At 33.3% G+C, this 24,873-nt stretch overlaps 4 protein-coding genes and 1 long non-coding RNA gene across 6 annotated transcripts; 3 read left to right on the top strand and 2 right to left on the bottom strand.

Moving 5' to 3' along the window:
* The first annotated feature begins 1,960 nt into the window (after window positions 1-1,960).
* On the top strand, window positions 1,961-3,529 carry LOC103499646 (uncharacterized). The gene is made up of 3 exons (XM_008462682.3): window positions 1,961-2,219; window positions 2,305-2,393; window positions 3,165-3,529. The coding sequence occupies exons 1-3, from the start codon at window positions 1,970-1,972 to the stop codon at window positions 3,294-3,296; spliced, it is 471 nt and encodes a 156-aa protein (XP_008460904.2). The 5' UTR covers window positions 1,961-1,969; the 3' UTR covers window positions 3,297-3,529.
* A 3,902-nt stretch (window positions 3,530-7,431) lies between these two features.
* Window positions 7,432-8,407, bottom strand: LOC127151711 (uncharacterized). The gene is made up of 2 exons (XR_007824839.1): window positions 7,823-8,407; window positions 7,432-7,607 (listed from the first exon to the last, which is right to left on the bottom strand). It is a non-coding gene; the product is annotated as an uncharacterized LOC127151711 (long non-coding RNA).
* A 1,884-nt stretch (window positions 8,408-10,291) lies between these two features.
* LOC103499647 (uncharacterized) lies at window positions 10,292-15,240 on the top strand. The gene is made up of 8 exons (XM_051091678.1): window positions 10,292-10,583; window positions 12,067-12,232; window positions 12,932-13,022; window positions 13,109-13,167; window positions 13,559-13,619; window positions 14,014-14,104; window positions 14,186-14,262; window positions 14,796-15,240. Exons 1-8 carry the CDS (start codon window positions 10,556-10,558, stop codon window positions 14,910-14,912), a joined length of 690 nt encoding a protein of 229 aa, XP_050947635.1. The 5' UTR covers window positions 10,292-10,555; the 3' UTR covers window positions 14,913-15,240.
* An 809-nt stretch (window positions 15,241-16,049) lies between these two features.
* On the top strand, window positions 16,050-23,029 carry LOC103499648 (60S ribosomal protein L2, mitochondrial). The gene is made up of 3 exons (XM_051091565.1): window positions 16,050-16,472; window positions 19,167-19,692; window positions 22,771-23,029. The coding sequence occupies exons 1-3, from the start codon at window positions 16,346-16,348 to the stop codon at window positions 22,772-22,774; spliced, it is 657 nt and encodes a 218-aa protein (XP_050947522.1). The 5' UTR covers window positions 16,050-16,345; the 3' UTR covers window positions 22,775-23,029.
* On the bottom strand, window positions 16,859-21,678 carry LOC103499732 (U-box domain-containing protein 27). 2 transcript variants are annotated; one of them, XM_051091564.1, is made up of 3 exons: window positions 20,232-21,678; window positions 17,222-17,293; window positions 16,860-17,091 (listed from the first exon to the last, which is right to left on the bottom strand). In XM_051091564.1, the coding sequence occupies exons 1-2, from the start codon at window positions 21,352-21,354 to the stop codon at window positions 17,256-17,258; spliced, it is 1,161 nt and encodes a 386-aa protein (XP_050947521.1). In that variant the 5' UTR covers window positions 21,355-21,678; the 3' UTR covers window positions 16,860-17,091; window positions 17,222-17,255. The 2 variants fall into 2 exon arrangements, with proteins under 2 accessions (XP_008461027.2, XP_050947521.1); XM_008462805.3 differs by having other exon boundaries at window positions 16,859-17,293.
* Window positions 23,030-24,873: the final 1,844 nt, after the last annotated feature.

The raw sequence follows: 24,873 nt of genomic DNA, 5'->3' as shown, positions 1-24,873 counted from the left end.
AAATTCAATATACCATACTATGTCGTTTATGCAAATTGCACAATTATAAAAGAAAAGTTCGACTTTTACCTTATCCCAAAGTGAGGTCGATGTTTGAATTCGATCCATAGGTGCACTAACCTCAAAACCCTTTAAGTCTTGTTTTTAATTTCGTATTCCGTTATATTCGAAGTCATGATTTAATTAAAATGGTTCTTTTACTTTGAGTCTAAATTTATATTCATTGCATTTTTTTTTATTACACATACAAAGTCGATTTGAAGCAAATCTACATCACAGTCATCGTTTCATATGAAAAGGATATATCCATTTTAATTCAATAGATTAGATATGGAACTTTACATATAGGATAGATATCTATTGTTATTTGAGTGGAAAATCAAAGTGGGGTTTCAAAATACTTAGTGGGAAAAATATTTTATTGATCTTATGTATAAAGATGGTTTGATAAAGGATGAAAAAAGCTATGATCATTCTTTTCACAACCACTCATTCCCAATATATAGATAGCATATATATATATATATATATACACACACATGTGATCAAAGATATTATTCTATTAAATCACATGTTATGTATCTAATTAGACATCTCCTGCTCCCATTGACTTTGTTATTGAATTTTGAATGTCTCTTTTTTGAGTTGATTAATTATCAACCTCTTCTTAGCTTTTTTGGTTGTCATGTATTTTGATGAAATAATAAAGACTACGTACGTACATCATCGGGATCAAATATAGAAAATTTAGGGTTTGTATGATAAATTTAGACTTACGTTTGAAGTCATAGGTTTTTTATATATTTATTCGAATATTAACATGATCATACTTTATATTTTTCCTTTAAATTAAACTAAGAGAGGTTGAATTGGAACCGAAACATTCTTAATTACTTAATTCCTTGGTTGGAAGCACACTTGCTCCCAAGCATGTCGAGAGTAAATTGGGTTGCATCAGCTTTTGCTAAGGTGTCTAGTTTGAGGCATTTGGCTAGCTCGTTTTGACTTTTGTAGACCTCGTGGAATTATATCTTTGAGGGCCCAAACTCAATAAGTTCCTCTTTAACTTGACCAAACCTAGTCGAGGTAGTTAATATAGTACTTGAACTTTTGGATCATTGAGTGACTTTATCAAAGACTTAATTATTAATCGCGCATCAGGTTACTCGGTTAATCTTATATGTTCTATTTAATTTTGGGTTCACTCCCTTTGATTTTTTTTTTCTTTATAGCTTTTAGCATACGTTGTTGGGACAATGGATGGATGGCTAAGATTGAAAAGCGATTTTGAAAATAGTTAATGGTATATTTCCTTGCAAAAATAGTTGAAATAATAAGTTGATTAGTTTATTAAATATTTGAATGGACAAATGTACTTCTTGAAACAACAATCTAAATCAATCGAATCAAATCTATCTCAACCTAATAAAATAAAAATGTTTAACTTACATGGGTTTGATATTAACCCTATATCAATATCAAACCCATAAAAAAATATGAAAATCGAAAATTTCATAGTAGGAAAGCGTGGTGAATTCTATTAAGAATTATGATAAAACAACTTAATAGTAAAATCAGAAAATCAGAATGCTTGTTATGAACAATTAAGCAATTGAGAAAAGCATAAATATTGACACACAAATATACATGATTACTTAATAGTGTGTTAGTTACGTTCGAGAGAGAACAAATATTATTAATGTTATTAGAATACAAAACGCACAACTAAGTTAGCGAGTCTATATATATATTACACTCCTCTGAACTCTAGGGTCAAAATCGTAAATAACTATATCAACACAATTACAAAAATCTAAAGAACGAGACCTTTATTCGTAGTACCATATAACGAATTCAAGTCATTTTAGCAAGCTCAAGCATCACATCATGGACATATTGACTACACTAAATTTTAAATTAATACAATGATAAAGGTTAAAATTTCCTTTGTTTTTATAACAGACTTATTATGACGGTTGACTCATTGAATGGGCTTAAATCTAAACAAAACTATGCCAGCGCTCGCAAAATTCCGTTTGATTTGGGAAAGAAAATGCCTCCGGCGAAGAAGGGGAAAACTAAAGCGCCGAAAGCTACTGAATCAATTCAATCCTCCGTCAAAACCAACAATTACCCATCTTGTCTTCGCTCTGTTTCTCCTTCTTCCGTCGCCATTACCATCCACGCAAAGCCTGGCTCCAAGATCGCCTCTATCACAGGTTTCTCTCTCTCTCTCTCTCTCTTCCATGCTATTTCTTTTCAGTTTATGAGATTTAAGTTGTATGTTTCTGGAAATCGTTGCAGACTTTGGCGATGATGCGTTGGGAGTACAAATCGACGCACCGGCCAAAGATGGAGAAGCTAATGCTGCACTTCTTGATTACATGAGCTCTGTGAGTTAGCCATTCATTCTTTGCTGCTCATTTATTTTCATTGTCAATTTTACCACTTTCCCTAATTTTGAAATTGATTTCTTTTGTTATTTGGGATTTTTGGTGAAGGTCCTATTCTTAGTTTGTTGAAAATCCTGTGTTTGATCACCCATTTGCATTTGAGGGCCGTTATTGCTGTTGTTTTTTTCATGCGTAACAGAAACAACATTCTTCAATGATGAGATGAAGAGACTACTGCTGACTAAGTAAATTCAAAATATTAGAGAGCGGCGAGTGCACCGATAGTACCCACATAACACCCCTAAAAGTACAGCAATTAAATTAGAGTACTATATATCATGATGACATTGTTACATTGCATGAATGAAAGTATTCCAATTAAGACAAATATCTTGAACTGAATAATATGAAAATAGTTTGGAAAGACAGCAGCTAGAGGAAGCTTAAAACGGTCAAACCACTAAAGTGACTTGTCGGATGTGTAGCAATCTGTCATTCCCGTTGCTTCGTAGGATGTCTAGTGTTTTTGATCTTGGGTCGTTTGAAGCTTAACACATGTTCACAGTAGCTATAAGATTCCTCAAATTCAAAGCACTTCTTTAAGGATCAAACTCTAAATAGCTCTTATAATTAGAGCTCTCAGGTATGGTTTCTTCGTGTTGCCTTGAGCTCTTTTCTCGCTTATCCTCTTTCCTCATGAAGCTAATGAAGATCTCCTTTGCATGAATCATATGAATGCTGCTTCCTTAACTCTCCTTATGTTTGTTACAGGTTTTAGGTGTCAAAAGAAGACAAGTATCCATAGGTTCTGGCTCCAAATCAAGAGGCAAGGTTGTGATCGTGGAGGAGGTAAGCTTGCAAAGTGTTTTTGATGCTTTGAATAAAGCTTTAACATGTGAGTGATTCTATGGGCTCTTTGGAAGTTCACACCCTTTAACAGAATATCAGCAATACTGTAATAAGTATATAGGTGGATTACCTTCTACCTTGCTGCCAGAACATTCAAAGTTATACAGCTAAATGTAACTCTTGTATGTTTTCATTTGTCTCAAACCTCAACAATAGTTTACGTGCTGTATATTTGTAGAGTTTCAACTTTATGGTAGTGAGCCAAAATATCTTAACTTGACTGCAAATGATTAATCTTGTTCAATTGGTTGATTCTGTACCATTTAAAGTTCTCAATTTTAGCTAACTCGAGTATGACTCATCTGGTTTAAACATACATCCTCAACCAAAATGTTACATGTTCGAATTCTCACCCCTAACTGTTCCTAACACTCTTTTCCCTGTCAAGAAAGCCAAGAGAGAAAGGTTATGCAGAACTCTATAAATTAAACAAATAAATTGCTATAGTTTGATTCTTGAGCTATAGGTCCTTGAAGACCATATTACATTACTGCCCCCTTCATCCATGAAAGAACGAGCTAAAATGTTGAGAATGGTAGGAGTTTATCATTCTGGAAAGATGTTTGGATTGGGGATGCATCCTTACACAGAAGTTTCCTTCATATATTTGATCTCTTTCTCTTTCTAATGATGGGACTATAACAGACTTGTGGAATATGGAGAATGCTTGCTGGAACTTAAGCTTAGAAGAAATCTGATGGACTGCCATTCCTTGAGGTACCCGCCATCCCAAAAACCTGACAAATGCAGACAAAAGTTATCTTTTCTACAAATTCTCTCCTTAAAGATCTTCAACAAGAAAACACTGAATCCTCCCCCTCAGCTTTATGAACAGATATAGAAAATCTCACATCACTAAAGGGTCAAATTTGTTGTATGAGAGTTATCTCATAAAGCTATTAACACAAATGAAAACTCCAAATTAGCCTACCCACTGGAATTTTTCTCCTCAAAGGTGCACTATTTGTTGGAATAGCTTGGAATCCAAAAGTCCATCTTCTCAGTACGTGTCTGTTTGCTAGACTCTTTTGGAATCTCATAGAGGCTGCCTTTCATTGGCCCATGGCTCTTCTAGGTGACACAAAGATGGTCCTAGCATATACTTTGGGTGGTAATCCTTCTAAAAAGGAAAAAAAGCTCTTATGGGAACAATTTGTGAGAGCCTTCTACTGTTCTATTTGGCTTGAACGGTATAGAAGAACTGTCCGAGAAAAGGAGCTTGCCTATCACCATAATTTTGTTGGTGAAGGACTATCTGTAGAATTCTTTAGCATTCTGGATAGTTTCTATGGCTCTAACGTGACAGGATTATGCTTCAGGATTCTTGAGGAGTTATGTATGGGGGCTGTAAAGAGTTTTCTTAACCAATTCTATTGCTAAACTTAACTCAATTGATTAAGATATCATGACCTCAACCAATTGGTCATAGGTTTGAATTTCCACTCCCACGTATTATTAAACTATAACGAGTTTTGTTCCAATTATTGCATTTCAGTTTTCACTCACCAGAATCAGTATGAGTTGTGAAATATTTGCTAGCAGTCTTGTAGATTGGTAGATTGAATTCTATGACAGTACACGTTTGAATTTGCAAGGACAAATTTCTTTCTGTACTTTGAGTAAGAAACAAAGGCAACTATGGATGGATGCTTTAAGCTATGACCTTTGCACTCTGACTTACTAGACCATAAAGGCATAGGGATCAGGAGATTAATTTCTAAAGCAAATAATTGAGAAAAATAGATAGTATACTTCTTAAAGGAGCCCAAGTGTGAGCATATACCTCAACTGATTGACATCAAAATGTGTCGTTAGTGATCAAGTAGTATATGATTTGAATCTCTTTAGTTGTATTGTACGAAAAATACATCTTAAAAGGACCTCTACAAAAATTGATAATAAAAGAGAAACTTCTCCTCTTCTTTTTTCATTTTTTTTTGTTATCGAATAATTTTGGTATACAGGCAATATTGGAGGCCAACATGGTGAAAACTTTCGAAACGAGTGAATTTTCTTTAGAAATTAGCTATGTCAGTCCTGATCAAAAATTTTAATCATATGATTATGATTTAGACGTCAATGTCATTTTCAACTAAGGATTAAACTATTGTGATATGTTGCCAAAATATTTACAACATCAAGTAATTGATTAGAGATTTTAGAAGGTAACTTTTTCGAAAGGTCACAGTCTATCGTTGAAGTCATTGATTTATCTACGACATATATTGTTTTATGAATATATCTCTAGCAATTTTGAAAAATGGTTGATATGCTGTTGAATTTATCATCGATATACAGTGTCCGAAATATATTGTGGCAATATCAATCAACAAAATCCACGACTTATCCCTTCGAGACATGACCATAGGAATTTCATGCCTTACTTTCGACCAAATAATTATTATCTATCTAAAGGAGGAAAATTCATTAACCAATGAAATGTATCCACCAAATAGACTCTCTATGCTGTCGGCTTTACAAGTCATATCATTTCCATTTAAGTAACTATTTTAAACAAATCTCAATGTAGAAGGACTTAACATCAGTATTGTAACTTTTTTTTATCAATATGAATATTCCGAATCAGATGCTTCACGATCATCTTTTTTATGTTACTTCGATATTATTTTTCATTTACTTTTAAATTCTTGCTCTTACATCGATATTTACGTAATTGTTATCTTATACTTTAGAAACTATGCTTAAAAGTTGTCAATTATAGTATGTTTTCATCGAACATTGCTATTTTGTACTTCAAAGTTAACCATGCATTAGTTTGACATACACGACATTTATCTCGAGATCAAAATAATTAATTTGAACTCTCTAACACCTAATGAATTAAAGGGGTGAATTATGTTTCAAAGGGACCATATGAAGCCAACAACTTCACATGGTCTATCAAAAAAAAAGAAAGTATGACATTGACTAAATATATTAACTTGATGGAAAAATACAAACAACTTTCACTTTCTCATATTTGACTGCCAACCAATCTAATTGGCCCTTCTTTACTTTTCCAACCAATATATAATCAAATCCAATGACCAAATTGCTCAAAGTTATCATTTTCTTTGCTTTTTAATGTCTCTAAACAAAAACTTTATAAAAGTGAAATTTCATGCATGTGAATGGATGAATTACCAATTTGAATTTTATCCCACCACAATTGGACTTTACATATCATAATCAATGGATAATGTGTGGTGACGGTTTTTTTTTCTATATTTGTGAGTGTTTAGATCAACTTATACCTATTTCGGTTAATATTTAACTAAACAACTTGTTTGATTCTACAACATTTATGTTTTAAAAAAATTCTTAAGGATTAATTATGGAGATCGAACTCATATCTTTTCTGCTAATATTATATCTTAGTTTTTAAAACTTTTTATATATAAAAAATATAGTCATTATTAATTGTGCCAATGAATTATTTAACAAAAAGTGATACAATTCATTTAGTCTTTAAGAAGGGTGGTAATTAATTAAGTTTTACTCTTTTTTTTTATTATTATTAAAATGAAATTTAAAAAGGGCATTTTTTTAAAAAAAATTTCATTTTTTTGCTATATTTTGTAATATCATTTGATTATTTTACTACCCATAATAATTTTCTTTTAAAAATGTATGTTCATGGTTATTTTAAATTAATTTTAATAGATAATAAGGGCAATGATTGATTTATTATTTCATTTTTATTTGCACTCTTCGAACGTATTTTGAATGGTTGTCGAACACTTCAATATTTTCCAAAATTAAATGTTTGAAAAGTTAAACCGAACGCATCCTGAAAGTGGGTATTTAGTGAAAAACTCAAAGTCAAAAAGTACAAATTTTGAAACTAGGGACTAAATAATTGAACTCAAAGCTAAAAGTTTAACATTTTGAAACTTATGGACCAAATGGAAACTTAGATTAAACAACTAGAGATAAAAAATACCATCTTTTCATATTTTTTTTTTAGTTTTCTCGATTTGAGACTAATATTTGATGGTTGAGACATCGTAACATTTTTCATATTAGATTTAACTTAAACCTAACTTAGATGGTGGACACATATGTATTCATTTTATCGAGGTTAGAGGTTCACCTTGAAATATTACTTTTTAAGAAATGAATTGACAACAAAACTCCAAAATGAATTATCCACTTAATTAGGTTAAATTATAGGAATGATGTCTAATAGAAACAACATAACACAAAAACTAAAATGTTTATCATAGACATTATCTCTCTTTTCTTCGTAAGAGTAGATCAGAGACTCAAACTTAAAACTTTCCATAAACTTCTGGTTCATTACACCTGATATGGGCAATTGAAAAATGATAGAGAAATATATATATATATATATATATATATATATATAGAGAGAGAGAGAGAGAGAGAGAGAGAGAGAGAGAGAGAGAGAGAGAGAGAGAAAGAGAGAGAGAGAGGGAGAGAAAGAGAAAGAGGAGAGTAAAATGAGTGACAATATATTGATAGAAGAAAACAAAAGAGAAAATGTAAAGGTTACATACCACACAGGGGAGAATTCTTGTGTCTTTAATTCTCTCTATGGGTATATATACAAATGAGTATGTATATATATGTGTGTGATGATGATGATTTCATCTCTCTCCACCTTTGAAAACATATAACAATTTTGGGATGATGATTAAGGAGAGGAAGGCCAAGTCTGGAAGCCAATATCATTGTGTTTTCTTGAAGGGGTTGAAGAAGGAATTGGAATAGTTCTTTTGGGGAAGAAGCCATAGAAATGGGGTTTTGTTGTTATTGGTGTTGGTGTTGGGTTGTTATAATTGGAGAAATAATAAGAAGAAGAAAGAGAAGAAGGTGATGATGTTGGTGAGGCACCATTGCAATAATAAATAATGAAGAAGAGAAATAGAAGAAGAAGAAGAAGAGATATCATAATGAGATGTGAAGGCCTTTTTTGAAATTCAACCATTTTTTTCTTTTGTTGATTGGTGAAGAGTATTTGAGGAGGGAAGTTTGGTGTTTTTCTTTTGTTTTTGTGGTTTAGGAGGTTTGGAGGAAGAGAGAGTGGTTTCAAGCAAAACTTAAACTATACAAAAGAGAGAGAGAGAAGAGTTGACAATATGTGTTTTTAGTGAAATTAAAGTTTTAGGGTTAAAGTGAAGTATGCTTAATAATTAAAGGGATTTTTCACTTGGAAAAACAAACAAAACGTTGAAACAAAGGTTACCAAACAAAACTTGTTACCTACGATGTTACAACATTTCCATAAACATCATAGATAAATGTAGAAACCTCAATACCAAAATAGAATATAGAGTTTTGGTAACCCAATTCGGTGCATAACCTAGGTCTTGGGATATTGTGCTCATGGAAAGATATATTCACTAATGTAAAGTCAAGCAAATTATGACGATGAACTTATTTGTAAATAGACAACAATTACAATGACTCTTGAATAGTTCAACTTAGAGAACGATATTATCACTTAGAGGCTTTCACTAAGTGTAGGCTCCTCGTAAGTGTAAAAATATTAGTGAATGATCGCTTAGACTCGTCCTAAGTTTGATAAACTCTTCTCAAATTGATGGAGAACAATTCAATAAGATCTAGGGAAACAATTAAGATATGGGCTCACTCCATGTTTGGCCCTTGTTACTAGGATTAAGATTTTCCTAATCCTAGTATCATGAATGATACTTGTTCTCACTCCCATTTCCCCTCTTCCTCGCACTCCCTCTCTCACTAAGCTCCATATATTTACCAAGTAAAAGTAGAAGGCTAAGCAAAGCGAAAATCTTAGTAGCAGTCACCAACAAAAGGAAGCAACACCGACAAAAGCTAATATAATAGTCTGCACCGCAAATGCAGACTATTATAATCCCCAGACAAGCTATTATAATACCTAAACTATTATAATCCTCAGACTATTATAAATCATTTCTCGCCCCAAACGCTCTTGTATTTTTCGACACTCACACAAGACAATGACTCCTATATTCTTCGGAACGACCAACCGTAAAATTGATCAAACCACAATATATATGTAGATATCTTTAAGTAGATATTCAAGGAAAGAATAAATTAAGTCTGCAAAGAAAAATACAACAGATCACGAAATTTGAAAAAATCTTACTGACACATAAGAAAAAAAAAAAATCTTTTGCAAAGTATGCTACCTTTCATGTTATAGATGTCATAAAAAATATCCTAGCATGTCTTGCAGGGGAAAGGAAAACATACTAACAAAATATGCACAACACATAACAACGTATAAGAAATCAATCTCAATATAAAACTAGTATGACACAGAACATGTTACAGAAGCACGTTGTTCAAGTTTTACCGTAATAGATAAACCAATTATACTGCAATAACAAAACAACCCTAACAAAAATCCTTTTCATTATAAACATTTTTATAGTTGGTTTATATACCCAAAGGATTTCTACTAATTCAAATCACTTCATTTATTAAAATTTAGAGGTCTAATTGATCGAGCTATAAGCTTTACATTAGAAATATTCAAATAGAATGAAGTTATAGAATTGATACAATTATTAATTCAAAGTTTTGATGACTAACTCCAAAAGTTTAAAGGTACAATTGATATTTTTCTTAAACTTACGATTATAAAAAAGAAAATTATTGAAATTATTTACAAAATATAACAAAATTTTACATTATATCAATAACAAACATCAATAAGCTTCTATCGATCTAAAATTTTATTTTACTTTATAAATATTTTGATTCATTTTCCTATATTTAAAAATACTTCTTATAAAGGTATACAAAATTAAAAGTTATTTTAAAAAATAACAAAATCAACTAAAATATTTAAAAAATATAACAAAATATCACATTCTATTGTAAATAGTCGAGATATTTTTGCTATATTACGTAATTATTTTCGACTATTTAACCCCTAAATTAATTTTCAGAAATATTAATCCAAATAAATTTTAAAGGCAATAATATTAATAAAATATCAACAAAATTTTCAAAAAGAAAAAGGAAAAAGAGAAAACGTAAACCCTAGACTGAAACACTACTTTTTCTCCCTTTGTTCCATCGCTTGCCGCCAACTCTTCAACCATATTTGATTTCTTTCTTCTCCCTTCTCCCTCTCCATCGCCCCCATTTTCGCTTGCCAGTTCACCTCTATACTCAATTTTCTTTCGCTTCCTCTTATATCTCTCTCTACTGTTGCAAAACCCCATCTCAAGGTCTGTATCAACTATCAAGGTTTTTTTCTTTAGCAGCAATACAAGATGCCCAAGTCGAAGCGTGATAGACCAGGTACGTTTTAATTCCTCTTGGACTTATATGTGCATTGTTTCCTGCTGCAAGAAGTTGAATCCGTTTCGTTATTTTGTGTGTTTTTTTTTTGTTGGTTTGTTCTATCTTTCTTGTTTTCGATGCTTAGAGAAGTAGGTTTTAGCTCACCTGGTTAGAGGAGAGGTTAGTTTAATATGTTAGGGGAAGTTGTCACTGCAAAAGTTGTATTTGAAAGATGGGTTTTTGTGTGTGTGTGTGTGTTTGCTATATGAGGGGAAGTTCATTCTGAAGTGCTTAGTTCACTAGGTTGGCTGCAAATGCACCGGCATTTGTGGTGTTACATTATGTAATAGGACCTGAATGTAAAAATATATGAATACCCTTAGCATGCACACAACTAAGTATATCTTTTTGATTGCTATTTTCATGAGACACCTCTGATGAAATTTGTTTCTTGTTAAAAATAGATAGCTTTTTTTCCTTCATTTTACTCTGTGGCAATGATAAGTTCTCTAGTTTCTAAGTTTCTGACCAAATTTTTTTACACCCAAGAAGATATTTGGTATTTCTTAGGCTAGGTTTGGTTTAGGCTTGGGATGGTCTTGACATCTTATCATCACTTATGGAGAAATATTCCACTAGTTGCTTCTTTCTGACAAGGTTACTATAGTCGATATTTCTTCATGTTTATATCAACTTTCCTTGTAATTAAGATTTACAAACTAGTTTTTCTCTTTCTTGCTTAAGCTTTGTATTGTTCATCTAAGGCCTTTCAAAGTTCTATTGACTATATTTGATGTGTTTCTTGTGCAAATACTTTAAGAGTGAGGAATTTGTAGAGGCATCCTGATAAGGAGTAGCAAGTAGGTCATTTGCTATCCACTTCTTGAACTAATACTTATTACAAATATGACATTTTGTGAGCGTCAAGCTTGCTTCCCTTGATGGTAGGAGAGGCTTTAGTGTGCTCTAGAAGATAGTTTATGTTATCAAATATGAGGGAAGAATAATTTTACTTTTTAGTATAGGTGTTGCCAGGAGGTGGGTGAGTTGAAAGTTTCTATCTATGTGCAAAATATAGAGTTGCTTACAACACATGGGACATGTCTAAAGTTATAGTGTTTGTTTCCTGTGATTAATTTCTAAAAAAATATACTTAGTAGGCTGGTTAATGTTGTTAAACAGAAACCAAATAGCAGTGAACCTAGGAGAACTTAGTGACTTTCTTTAGCTGTAGGAAGATGCTAAAATTTTGTTCTTCTCATTCAAGGTTCTTGTTGATTATGGGTTAAAGAGTTAGTTATATTATGGGTTAATTTGTATGAGGCAGTTTCTTGTGAAAAGTATGAGGCAGTTGAAGAAGTTAAATGACTTGTGGTGGTAGTATTCAGTGTCAAACTCGTGTGGTTTTTAACTTGAAAAGAAAGAGGAAAAATATGAGACTTAGTCCGATGCAGATTAGTGTTTTGAGTCTTTTAACTAATTGTTAGTGGGATAAATGCAGTTACTTTATCAAAAACAAAGAAGAAAGGAAGGGACCACAAGAAATCAATGGTGGAATCGATCAGGCAGGCTGTGGAAAATTACAACTCAGTTTTTGTTTTCACTGTTGAGAACATGAGAAACCTCAAGTTCAAGGAACTCAGGGAGCAGCTGAAGTCAACTAGCAGGCGAGTTGTACTCCCTGACTTCTTTATTATTAATTTGCTTCATCATTTCAAATATTGATTAGTGATACGAATGTACTTCCTCTATGTTGTTTGGTTAGCTTCTCGATTGCACAAGAAAAGATATAAATAATAAATAGCACATTTTAAAACTCAAAAGAAAAAATCATAATGTATGCATGCCTTAGGAGAAAGGATGAGAACACGTTGTTGCCATAACAACTGAAAACAACAATTTTAGCAGGTTATGGTAACAGCAATTGTTTCCATGCTTACACAGCAACCTTTCTCTCCTTGCTTTAAAAAGCTTCACTTAAAAAGGGGTTTACAACCTTTGGCTGCTGCATGTGTACCTATGTCTTAACATGTCCTCTATTCTTTTTCTTCTTGAAGGCATCAATGATTTGGAAATTATATTACTTGACTTTGAAACATATTTTAGCTATACATTATGTATCATGCTTCTGATACTCGTTCACATTTTTAAAGTGTATAAATGTTTAATGAGGCTAACTGGTTGAAAATCAGGATATTCTGTTTGTGAACTCATTTATTGCAATTTTTGAACTGCTGCTGGCTGAGTGGCATTTTGAGATGTCATGCATGGCCTCTCTCATTTTTTCTAATGAATTGATGTGACCTGACCTGACCAGACAGTTTTAAGTGGGTTTCCAAATTGACTTTTTTTCCGCCCAATGATAGATTGTTTTTTGGAGCAAACAAAGTTATGCAAGTTTCTCTTGGGCGAAGTGCTTCTGATGAGATTCGGCCAGGCCTTCACAAGGTTTCTAAGGTGAATCTCTTTTTCCAAAGTGCATATACTTCAAGTGTTCTTTCTCTGTAGTCTTTAGGAAGTAACATTCACTCTTCTATTTTCAGCTTTTGCATGGAAATACTGGACTTTGCTTCACAAACTTACCAAAAGAAGAGGTTGAGAGGTAAATAAGCATGCACTGTTTAAAAATCGACAAGCTCTGCCATAAAGTTTAATTTTGACAAGTTGCTATTTCATTTTAAATTTAGATACCTTGGTATTTAGATTTCATGAATTATGCATTCTGTTTTTGTTTAGCAGTTGAAGGATCAGATAAATTGTGCTCAATAAATTTCCATATCTATGAATACAAAAGTGTGAAATTTTCATTTGAGAAAGACACCTTAAAAATGAGAATTTTGGCCCCCAAAAAAATCCCAACTTTGTATCACATGGTTAGCATTTCAATTCTGTGGGAAGGGACTTCTAGAATAAATTGCTTAGAGGAAAATGCTCGTGTATTTGTTATGTTTTACGATAATGCTTGATTTAATTTTTAATGTTTTGTTATACAGGTTATTTAACGAGTATGAGGATTATGATTATGCAAGGACTGGAAGCGCAGCCTCAGAAAAGGTTTGTGGAACACATGACATTTATCGAGTATTCTTTTTAATAAATCTGATTTTTTTTTACTTTGGTCTTTTCATGACCTTAATATTGTTCTTGTATTTTGAATATGATGAGGGTGCTATGGGGTGTCAACCTAGTTGAGATGTCCGAGTGCTCCTACTGATCCTCTCTCTCTCTCTTTTTCCCATTTCTAGGCTTCTTTATTATTTTCGATGTATGTCTTGTACTTTGAGTTTATTAATAATAGAGAAGTTTGTCTCCTTTTCAAAAAACAAAAAAAACTGATTTTTTTAAGGTGTTGATTCAACAAAAAGGTCCGGTATGATTTTATATAATCTGTGTTATAATATGCATGTACTTGGTGGTTGGATGCTTTATTGAAGTTTAATGCTATTAGGTTGAGCTTAAGGAAGGTCCCCTGGAGCAGTTTAGCCATGAGATGGAACCTTCTCTACGGAAGCTTGGGTTGCCTGTTCGTTTGAATAAGGGTCCGTAAATATACACTTCGTGCCTGCAAGCATTACTTATTTTAAAAAGTTGGTTATAAAGCAGAATTCTTTGTGGAACAGGTGTGGTGGAGCTTGTATCAGACTTCGTTGTATGCGAGGAGGGCAAGTCTCTATCACCAGAGTCAGCCGGAATACTGGTTTGTATCTCTTTGCGACTTTGCTCTTTTCTTAAATCTATGTTGACTTTGACATGTGAATGAGGCTCTGTAAGGTTGTTCCAGCAGTGGCGTTTTTCACTTCCAACTCCCATCTCAAATTAAGTGTGGTTTGAAGATGTTTTTGGAATAAGTTCTTTGAGGGAAACAATTTCTATGCACACTTTTTTAATTATAGGCTCTTTTATGTTGCCATTGAGAGAACTGAGCGTCTATAAAAAAAGAACAGGTGGTTCTTTTTTTGGCATCGAACAAATTGTCAGGTTCCTTCGGTTTTTGTTCTCTAAGTTTGATTTTTTTATCTAGCAATTTGAAGTTTCGAAGAGAGAACTTCTATTTGGTTCTTCTTTACTGTTTACAACCTTACTTGAGTTATGCATATGTATGTTCTAAAATTTGTAGGCGAGAGCTATATCAATTGACAGTTGGAATTTGAGGCTAAGAGAGAGATTGTACTTTGGCATCGATGTTCGCATGACGATTAAGATGTTTGATTTGATTTGATTTGGTTGCAGCGTGCACTAGGGCTAAGGATGGCAATTTTTCGGCTGAATTTGGTTTGCAGATGGAGCCCCGGTGACTTTGAACTTTACATTGATGGACCAGAAAATTCTGATGTGGAATCTGCCTAAATCTCAACGCAAAGGAATCCAAATTATGATAATATATATGAATGCAATGCCAATGCAATGAATGGCTGTCCCTAGGATTCATTGCCATAATATATATATATATATATATATATATATATGATTAGGATTCCTTCCTCTTTTTTATTTTGGTTTGTTTTTACAAGTTTTTGTAGAAATTACAAGTGCACCCCAGTCACTTAATGTGTTGTTTAGTTCAACAACTCACAAAGAAATTCTCAATTTTGTTGTGTTTAGTGAGATGGACAATTGGGTATTGTGATTTGGTAGATTTTTTCAATAGTAATATTAATCCACTCGTTGAGCTTTACCTTTACTTTACTTTCTTTTAACTCTATTAAATTCCAAGGAAATTGGAGTGAATGGCTAAAAATTAAAATCTAGTTTTGAATAATATTTTTATTCTTTTTTATTTTTCTTTCTTAAATACCAAAAAATGGTTGATTGCTTGTAGGAGGATCACTTTGAATTTTGAAATTGCAAGAAGTCTCTTTTCAAGATTTTGGTGCATTTGTTGAAAGAAAAAACTTTGATACATTTTCTTTATCTTTTATTTTAATTATAGATTATAGATTTTTAAGTTTTAACCCATAATCTAATCAGAATTGTGGAAACTTTTTCCATTCTCTTCCATAATATTTAAGTGATTCTATAAGGGTGTTAAAAAACTATCGATCCGACCAATTTGGACTACACGAAGGATTGGGTTGGGTTAGAAAGTTGGAGAAAAAAGTTGAATTGCAGTGTTGGGTTGTGCAAGTAAGGATGACAATTGATCAAACTCTATTCGATTATGTATAATATATAGAGTAAATCTCCTTTTGAATAGACACGTAAACTCATCTTGAATGGGAAGAAATAGAAAAAAACAACAAGCTAATACAACCCCAGCGTATTGAATAGTTCATTTTTTGCCAACTCGGAGTTTGAGTTGATTCATAATTTTTCTCTAATCCGTTATGTACGCTCCATCTATAAAGACATATTCGATCGGAGTTTAAGTTGATTCATAATTTTTCTTCAATTCAAGTTATGTACGCTCCATCTATAAAGACATGTATATATATACGAATGATGGATATTAAAAAAAAAAAAACAAAACAAAGACATCCACAGAGACATGGCAAAAGTAGAAAAAAAGTAAAAAAGAAAAAGAAGAAAAAGGGGATGTAACATTGGTGGTGAGTCGTAGTATAGTTGGTGTTGGAGAAGCTGAAACCCCACAAAACCCTCTCCCGCGGCCGTCCTATTTTCTCTTTGCTTCCTCTTCTCAATCTCACTTCTTCTTTCTTTCTTTCTTTCTTTCTTTCATTCTTTCAGGTGAAATCATTATTCTCTATTCTTCTTTCCAATTTCAATCGCCTTCCTTAACATCTGGATTCACTCCCTTTCGCATTGCTTCAATCGGAAGTGTTATGGCTATGATGAGATCCGCCTCCGCGGTTGCTCTTCGTGGCCTCAGGAGGTTCTCTTCCAGAAGGCCAGTTTCATCTCCAATCATTCAGGCACAGGAACAACCCACCTCCGACCTTTTAGTTTCTGGCAAGTCCCTCTTCCCATTTTTGTTACTTTCTTTGTCTTTTCATTTTGAGTTCTAAGATTTCCCTGTGGTTGGACTGTTTCTCTCCTCTCGTGTATTGTTTTTGCTTACTTATTCTAGTTTTTCGTCTTTTGTTTTTACAACTATCTTAGTACTGTCTGTCTTCAAGAGGGTTTTTATTGATTGATTGATCGGTTCTCATCATTCGGTGATATTTGTTGATTTAAAACATCAATGGAGATTGAATGCTTTCTTTTTATTGTTTGGATTCGGTTGTTTTTTACATAGGGAGAAAATTGGAAGCATTTGACTGTGATATAGGAAAGGGATTTTAGAATTTTCCATGTGCTGGGGAAGGAACCCAGGTAGTAACTTGGCTATATAAAGAAAAAGGAAAATAGATAATTCTCTTATTAATTGAAAATTTTCAACAAAAGAAAAGGTACAAACTTCCAAGAAGGAGCAAATCACAAACCAATCTAGAGCCGAAAACTTACAAGAAAAACTCAGAACCCATCGACCAGAACTATTGAGATCAATATAAGTCAAACAAACCAGGGAAAGGGTGGCCTGCCACTGACAAAGCATTGTACAAAGCTCCACTATCATACTCTTGCCTCACTAAAAATGAAGAAATTTGCCAAAGTTAATTGCCAATCTTTCTCTCCTTCACCAATGAATAATTGCAATTTTCATTTTCCATAGCTACATCTCCTAACTGAACAACAGAAAAGATTGAGACACTTTCTACCTGAGGCTGCGACCTCGTAGGTAATGCTTGCTCCTTAATCTGCAGCTTCTCTCTTCTTATAAATCAACTGTCCTGAATAAATAAATTAATAAATAAATCACCTGTTCTGAAATAAGACAGATGTTATTTGGCTCAACTTCATTTGAGACTTTCTTTGGTCTTGGATTGAAAGAAACCAAAGATTTCTTTTCTGGAAAAGACATAAATTTCTCTTCTTTCATGGACAATGTCGCTTGGTGTAGGCTTAAAAATCTCTTTTGTAACTATTCCTTTCATAAGCCTTTCTTAATGCATACCCCATTCATAAGCCTTAAACACTTGAGACCTAAGACAAGATATATTTCCTTTGTAAAAATTACTAAAAAATATTTTATATATTTTGACAATCACGACCCGAAGCTTGAGTATCACCAATTTAAGAAAAAAAAATGATTACATTAGTATTGTAGAATGAAAATGGACTTGAAGGAGAACACAAAAAAAGAAGCATAACTCTTTGTGAAGTCCCATCTAATAACCCATTCAGGCTTTTTTTTTCTTTTTTTTTTTTTTATTATTCAAAGATTCTCTGGTTCCTTTCAAACCCAATACTTCAAAGAATACTCTGATCACATTTATTCATCGTAGTTCAACTTTTTTCTTCAACTGCATAACACATAGTTGGAAGTTTCTTTTTTGGAAAGCCTAAGTTGAAAGTTATTCTCAAGGTTTTATCAAACACCCATGCGAAAACGAAAGCTGTTCTCAAATCTTACCACTTTAAGCACAGTGAATAGATAAATGAAAGTTATCTTCACCTGCTAAAAACGCTGGCTGAACGTGGCAATTCGACATCAAAGCAATGTACTTTCGATTGTCGACCGTGGTAAGTTTATTCAAATGTGTGAATCACATGGGAGTATTGATTTTTGGGGATTTTTTTTATCCCCAACCTTATTTATTTAGATTCATTGATTTGCACCACAAATTTTGAATTTCAACAAATCAAACTCTAGACTTAGACACTTATCTTCCCACTGATTTAACAGAATCCAAAGTAAAATTCTCTTAAAACCAGCTAAGTTCAATAATAATAATAATAAAAGAAAAATCTTAAGCCGTTTGCACTTCAACCCAATCAATGCACAGGGGTGATTGTAGTATCTTTTCCATTGAATCAATCTCCTAAAATGGCCTAATTTCTCGATGTAACAATAGAAATATCCAAGGATTTGGTCCTTGTTTCATGAATATTATTGCACATATCTGGAATGAAATGACTTTGTCTATCGATTCGTTAGTAAAAAACCTTTGCCAATTCTTCTTCTTTGGATCTCCTTCCTTTTTCTGGAACAGAAAAGACTAAAGAGTGGTCATTGTCATTTTTTTTCCTTTTATTATTTTTTTGCTACATGATCACTTGAAGAATGAAGAAACCTGGAAAAGTCAAAGATTACTGAATTTTTTTTTAATATTTCATCGAACAGCTTGAAGTTAGAAGCTTCCTTTTCTCATATGGATGACTTGGTAGAAAATGGAAATATGTTCTCATGTGCCCGGTTTGGTTAGGATTTTCGTACTAATTTTGTAAAAGCTGTATTTTACTGTTTATTTTAATTTACCTTTTGAATTATTGATGTCGGGTGAAGTAGTCTATTCTAAAACTTGGAGCTTGTTTGGAATGACTTTGAGAGTTTCAAAAATTTGTTTCTACGCATTTAAAAAGTCATTCCAGATTGGAGCTTCTTCAACCTTGTATTGAATTTTAATTATTTGTGGATGGGAAAAAAAATATAAGTGGTATTTTTTCTTTAAAGTAGAATATTAGTGAGCTTTTTAGTTTGATATTTTATCGATTTATCCTACAATTAATATCTACTTTGTATGTCATATTTTTCCTTGATGTATTAGAATTCTTCTTCTAGGATCATTACGTTAAGAATACTTTTATTGTCATTGTTCACAGATATGGCCAGGGTAGAGGGTCGGACGTTCCGTGAACGAATGGCAAATTACATGGCTACTCTTGACATCAATTCACAAATTGGAAGCTGCATGCCGCTTGGTGCAATGCGCATTGGTACGATTATCCACAATATCGAGATAAACCCGGGCCAAGGCGGGAAGCTGGTGCGATCAGCAGGAACATTTGCAAGGATATTAAAACTGCCAGAGGGAAAGTCAAGATGCTGCTTGGTGAAACTCCCTTCACGTGAAGAGAAGTTCATTGATGCTAAGTGCAGGGCAACAATTGGTCAGGTATCTAACCCGGGTCATGGTGCCAAGAAACTGAGAAAGGCAGGGCAGAGTCGATGGTTGGGTCGACGACCGACGGTTCGAGGAGTGGCGATGAACCCAGTGGATCATCCTCATGGAGGGGGTGAGGGTAAGAGCAAGAGTAGTGGGAGCCATGGAAGGGGGTCTCGGACACCTTGGGGGAAGCCAACTAAGTGTGGTTACAAGACTCGATCTCCCAAGCGCAAAAGACAAGTGTAAGCAAACTCTTCATCTTTCCTTTGAGATCTATTTTCTTGAGGATGGTTTTGAAATATTCTCTTTTGAGCCTTTTGATTGAATTGAATTACACTTTCATCATCAAACTAATATTTGGAGGAAATTGATGTAGAATTTTCACCCTTTTTTTGGCCAAATAATTAGTTGTGGAGGAGAGAGATAGATGGTAGTATGTATCAAACAGTCGAGCCTCTGACTAGAGCTATTCTGTAGTTACTCTTTCACCCGTAGTCTCAACATCAAATTAGCAGTAGTGAACAAATATTTACACAATAAAATAATATGTTCAAATACTTGAAAGATTCGACCAATAGCCAATTTGTATTCACTTGACAAAAAATGTTACCCAAATTTACAAAGCAACCGATTGAATTACATCACTTTCCTCAGCTTCTCTTCTCTACTTGTTTATGTGAACAATTCAACACAAAAGTGTTGGATTAATGAATGAATGAATTAATTAAGATTGTGTTTGTTTAAATGATTTGATATTCAAAGGTAATTATATTGGAATAACCTTTGAAAATCTTTAGAAGATCTTTGGCCATTACCCTCACCGTCGCCGGGCAGTGGCTCTGCATCAGCAACAATATCTTCTCAACCCCTTTCGCCTCCGCCGCCGCCACCGCCGCTTTTTCTTCCCGGAACAAATAACATATACACCACAGCGCCGTCACCGCCTGCTCTGTCGCCGCACTCGACACCTTCATCACTTTCCTCACCATCCTTCCCACGCATTCTCCTCCGTTCACCATCATCTCCGAACGTCCTTCCTCCACCGCCGCCGCCGCCGCCAACAACCTCAGTACCTTCTCCGTTACTCCAACACTTGCGTTCCGGTGCTTCAACAATCTGGTTAGGGCTCTTATTACTCCTAACCGAACCAATTTGATTTTCACCCGTTTCGGCATTGATATTGCGATTAAGCACGAGAGTACTGATTCGATTAGTTTCGGATCTTCATCTATTCCGATTACTTCAATCAATTCGTGTAGAATTCCTTCGTTTTCAGCAATTAGATTCTTGGATTCGGCGTTAATGGCGATGCATTCAAGAAGCCTCACCGTCCCAATTCGCGACTCTGAACTTCCTCGTTGAAGAACAAGAACGAGAGATTTCAAACAATCTCGATCGCTTTTCAACATCAAGTTCATAAACTCCACCCGATCCTCAATTTCACATCTCACCAAATCCAAAACCCTAACAACAAGTTCCGAACAATCAACATCTCTACGACGAAGAACATCGAGAAGCACCGGTACAAAGCCATGAATCCTCCCGAGAAACTTAACGTTCTTTTCCAATCGTGAACCAAAACAGAGAAGCTCCGAGAGAAAAACAGAGGCATTTCCGTTCGTGCGCAAACCGTCGACAACAGTAAGAATATGATCGAATTCGAGGGAGTCGGACCAAATCTGAATGAGACGCTTGAGATTAGAATTGGGAACGAAGCCGTAGTTGGGAAGGACCTGCATGGTGGCCGGACAAGTGTTGTGGCCAGAGTCGAGCCAGCGTTGAATACTGGAACGGTCGTAGGTGACGCCGGTGATCAAACTGACGGGAGATTGCATGAGGTCAAGAGAAATTGGGCAAATGAAATGAGTGGGAATAGTCAAGAAGAGATTGTGGGGCTTGACCATGGCGATGAAACTGTAAAATTGTTGATGGGATTAGAAGAAGAAAGGATCGAACTTTTTTAGAGAGAGAGTCAAAGGTACTTTCATATGTCATCTTAACTTTTTCTCTCTCTTTTCATTTCCTTTCGAATCCTTTGAAATAGAGAAGCACTAAGCCATTAGAACAACAAACAACAAAAGTATAATATCTAAGACCAAACCATGTAATCGCCGAGGGAGGGTGGTGAAGGTAACTCCATGAACAATGCAATTCTTCAAACTTTAAACATCAACTCATTTCTACCTCGATGTCTCTCCCCCTACAAAAAGAACAATCAAATGATATACATTTGATCTCCACACTCAAACTCCTAACAATACAAATAATACCCAACACATCATTAGAGTTTTGTAAGATTACGGGGATTCGGTGATCATAGCCGTAGGATCTGAATGAGAGATGTTTTTTTGTTTTACAACCAACGGCCACGATGTGAGTAGGGGGAATGCGATTCCAGCGATTATGTCAGTGAGAGAGAAATGGGTTCCGGGGCCCACCTTGGAGGTATTCGAAATTGAAAGGCCAATTCTCATCTCAACCGTTGGATGTCATCATCTGACGGATGAGAAAAAAAGTAACAAAACCCTGATAAAATACTTTCGAACTTTGAATTTTGTATAAAAATATATTCTTGAAACACTTTTTTTTTTTTTTTAATTTATTGAAAAATGTGTTGAAAATTTGTTCATCGTTAATTTTGAATGGAATGTGTTATTGTTTTGCATTAAAAAATAAAAATAACATCCAACTTTCTAAAGTTTAAAGAAATACTCTTAATCGTAAGTAATTTCTTTTATATATATATATATATAAAGTTTTAAAATTAGTTCATACTATTAATTTAAGTTGGATTTTATTTTTTTTCAAACATTCCTAGCTATTTTGCTTTTTTTTAAACTGAAATTTTGTTAAAAGATAGAGAAGTGTTTCTAGAACACATTGGAACAAACAAGAGGTTTTAGCCTTTAAAACATGTAATAGTAATAGTAATAGTAATAGTAATAGTAAGAATAAGAATAAAGAAAAAGTGTGTAGAAAAGAAGTCAAAATTGGAGGTTGTGTGACCCAGAAAAAAATAATAGTAAAGAAAGCAAATTTACCCAAAGTCACATTTTTACATGTGAAAGATCCAAATTATTAATTGAACACCAAAAGTTCAAATTTCAAACTTATTTTCCCTTTTTTTGACTTTGATTGCAAATTGTGTTAAAGGAGTTTTCCCACTTTTCTAATTTTGAGATCAGAGAGTAAAAGGAAAAAAAAATTCATATTATATGTAACCTATGAGTTTGCTACCATTTGCATGGTTAGATTGATTTAAAGGAGTGTTTATGACAAAGCATCATACCGATATACAATTTTTTCTTTTCTTTTTGTAGGTAACCACGTCTCGGATCATCTCATTCAGTGACCTCATTTTGGACACTAAGTTTACTGTTACTCGAGTGAGGTGTTATACACTTTCCTATTGAAAAATAAAATCATTTACGGGTTAATGTATCTCTTCTTTTAAATAAAAAAACATTTCGGTGGTATTTTGTTCGAGGAGGAGGATTGTCGGAAGTGCAAACAAAATCTCACAGTAACTAGACAAGAGAGTGATTATAATATATAAATGAAGATAATTATCTCTATCGATATGAAGCTTTTTCGGATGAAACAAAAAACAAAGTGAACATTAAGGCTTATGTCTAAAAATAGATAATATTATATCATTGTGGAGATATGTGGAGAGTTGTGTTAACTCAAATTTGTAAATCTATTTTTATAGAGAGTTTGTTTTGTGTTCTTTAAAGCTTCCAAACATTTGTAATACAATTTGATCGTAACTTATTGAATTGATTGAGTTTGTTATTAAACAAGTAAAAATAACGGGTAGCTATTGAGTTGTTAATGCTTGGAGAGTAGAGTAAAGTGAGTTTGAGAAAAATTATGGTGTTAGTATCCTCTCTAATTACTTTGTAAGTGATTTATTGCATGGCTAAAGTCATTCTTATTGATAAAATTGATCTTTCATACTTCATATATATTTTGTTTTTAACATGAAATAGAGTTTTCATCAATATGTTTAAAAGATGTATTAATTAGTTTAATTGAGTATAAACTTACTAAAAAGTTCAAATAAAATTTATTCAACTCTCGTATGAATTATCATTTTGATCCAACAATTTAATGTTCACCATGATACATATGTATGTTGGATACATGCAATAGTTAATTGATATATGTCGAATCTTAATTGAGAGAATTTGAGTGTTGTTAAAAAGTTCCAATAAGGAGCAATTACAAGAAGTAAGACAAAGAAAATTCAAGAGACTTTCACACTACACCTTTAAAAAGTTAGAAAATTCTCACTGATCGGCAAATAACTTTAAGCCAAAAATTATATATAATGTTAGTTCAATGAGTCAAAATGAGAATGAATTAGGGATGACATGTGAAAAGTTCAATAGTTTGGAAGATGACACGAAGGACAAAAAAAGTGTGCAGATTTTATGAAGAAGGTATCGTCAATTATGCACTGCATGAAAAAATGTGATGTCAAACTATGTTAAACGTGCACATCAATGTTTCCTCGTTCTAGAGGAGTTATTTAAGACATTTGGAAGATTTTCTACTTTTTCTAGTTTTTCAATTTGACTTATAAGTTAGTATTGAATCTTGTTTTAAGTTTCTACCTCTTATTTCCTTCAATTGACATTTAAGTGTATTTGAATAACTTTTGAACTTCCACCCCATACACAAACATTTCCCCTATAAAATAGCTTGTAATGCTCTTGAAAATTTAGAATATCAATCTAGGTTTGATCTAAGTTAGTTTTTTTAACGAGTTTCTGCAAGGATTCCAGAAGGACCTCTAGTTTTGCATCTAACAAAAAGCACTCGTCGGAATCTAAATTTCAATTTTTGAACTGGTGAGGAAAAGAAAAATGGAAGAAGAAATTGTGGATATATATATATATATATATATATATATATATATATATATATATATATAAAACAATTATTTTATATATAGTGAAGATTTTATAGAATATTTGCTAGATTTTATGAGATTTATGAAATATTAACTATATAGTAGGCTAATAATTATTTAAAAAGAAGAAGAAGAAGAAAAACAAAAAAAAAAAAAAAAAAAAGAAACTATCCTAGATGGATCTGGGCTGGATTGAGGCCCAGACAACATAGAAGCCCAAAAACCGAAACTAGGTGGAAGTGGAAATTGATATTAATTGTAGATGAAATGATATTGACTGTAACAAAAGTTTTAACGCAAAACCTCTACTAAAATCACTCATAGTTCTAAAAGCTTAAATCCATTAATTAGAGTAAATTTATTATATCAACACTAAAACAGTTTGACTCGAACATGAGAACCCTTCCTTCCAATTCTTGTAATGCCCTTCTTCCACATCCTCCAACCATCTTCTTTAAACACAAACATTGGCATGGTGTTGATGCAAGTTATACGGTGGAACTCG

This window comes from Cucumis melo, chromosome 11 (assembly GCF_025177605.1).
Source record: "Cucumis melo cultivar AY chromosome 11, USDA_Cmelo_AY_1.0, whole genome shotgun sequence".
Lineage (NCBI taxonomy): Eukaryota > Viridiplantae > Streptophyta > Magnoliopsida > Cucurbitales > Cucurbitaceae > Cucumis > Cucumis melo.
Note: the sequence above shows the minus strand (reverse complement) of the source record. Positions and strands in the feature narration are given on the sequence as shown.

Excerpts from the sequence above, each read along its gene's own strand:
- LOC103499732 (XM_008462805.3), bottom strand. The coding sequence starts at position 21,354 with ATGGTCAAGCCCCACAATCTCTTCTTGACTATTCCCACTCATTTCATT. Across the intron at positions 17,294-20,231 it reads TCTTCTAAAGATTTTCAAAG|GACAGTTGATTTATAAGAAG; the intron begins GTTATTCCAATA and ends TTATTTATTCAG.
- LOC103499646 (XM_008462682.3), top strand. The coding sequence starts at position 1,970 with ATGACGGTTGACTCATTGAATGGGCTTAAATCTAAACAAAACTATGCC. Across the intron at positions 2,220-2,304 it reads CAAGATCGCCTCTATCACAG|ACTTTGGCGATGATGCGTTG; the intron begins GTTTCTCTCTCT and ends AAATCGTTGCAG. Across the intron at positions 2,394-3,164 it reads TTCTTGATTACATGAGCTCT|GTTTTAGGTGTCAAAAGAAG; the intron begins GTGAGTTAGCCA and ends TGTTTGTTACAG.
- LOC103499648 (XM_051091565.1), top strand. The coding sequence starts at position 16,346 with ATGGCTATGATGAGATCCGCCTCCGCGGTTGCTCTTCGTGGCCTCAGG. Across the intron at positions 16,473-19,166 it reads CTCCGACCTTTTAGTTTCTG|ATATGGCCAGGGTAGAGGGT; the intron begins GCAAGTCCCTCT and ends CATTGTTCACAG.
- LOC103499647 (XM_051091678.1), top strand. The coding sequence starts at position 10,556 with ATGCCCAAGTCGAAGCGTGATAGACCAG. Across the intron at positions 12,233-12,931 it reads CAGCTGAAGTCAACTAGCAG|ATTGTTTTTTGGAGCAAACA; the intron begins GCGAGTTGTACT and ends GCCCAATGATAG. Across the intron at positions 13,620-14,013 it reads GAAGCGCAGCCTCAGAAAAG|GTTGAGCTTAAGGAAGGTCC; the intron begins GTTTGTGGAACA and ends TAATGCTATTAG.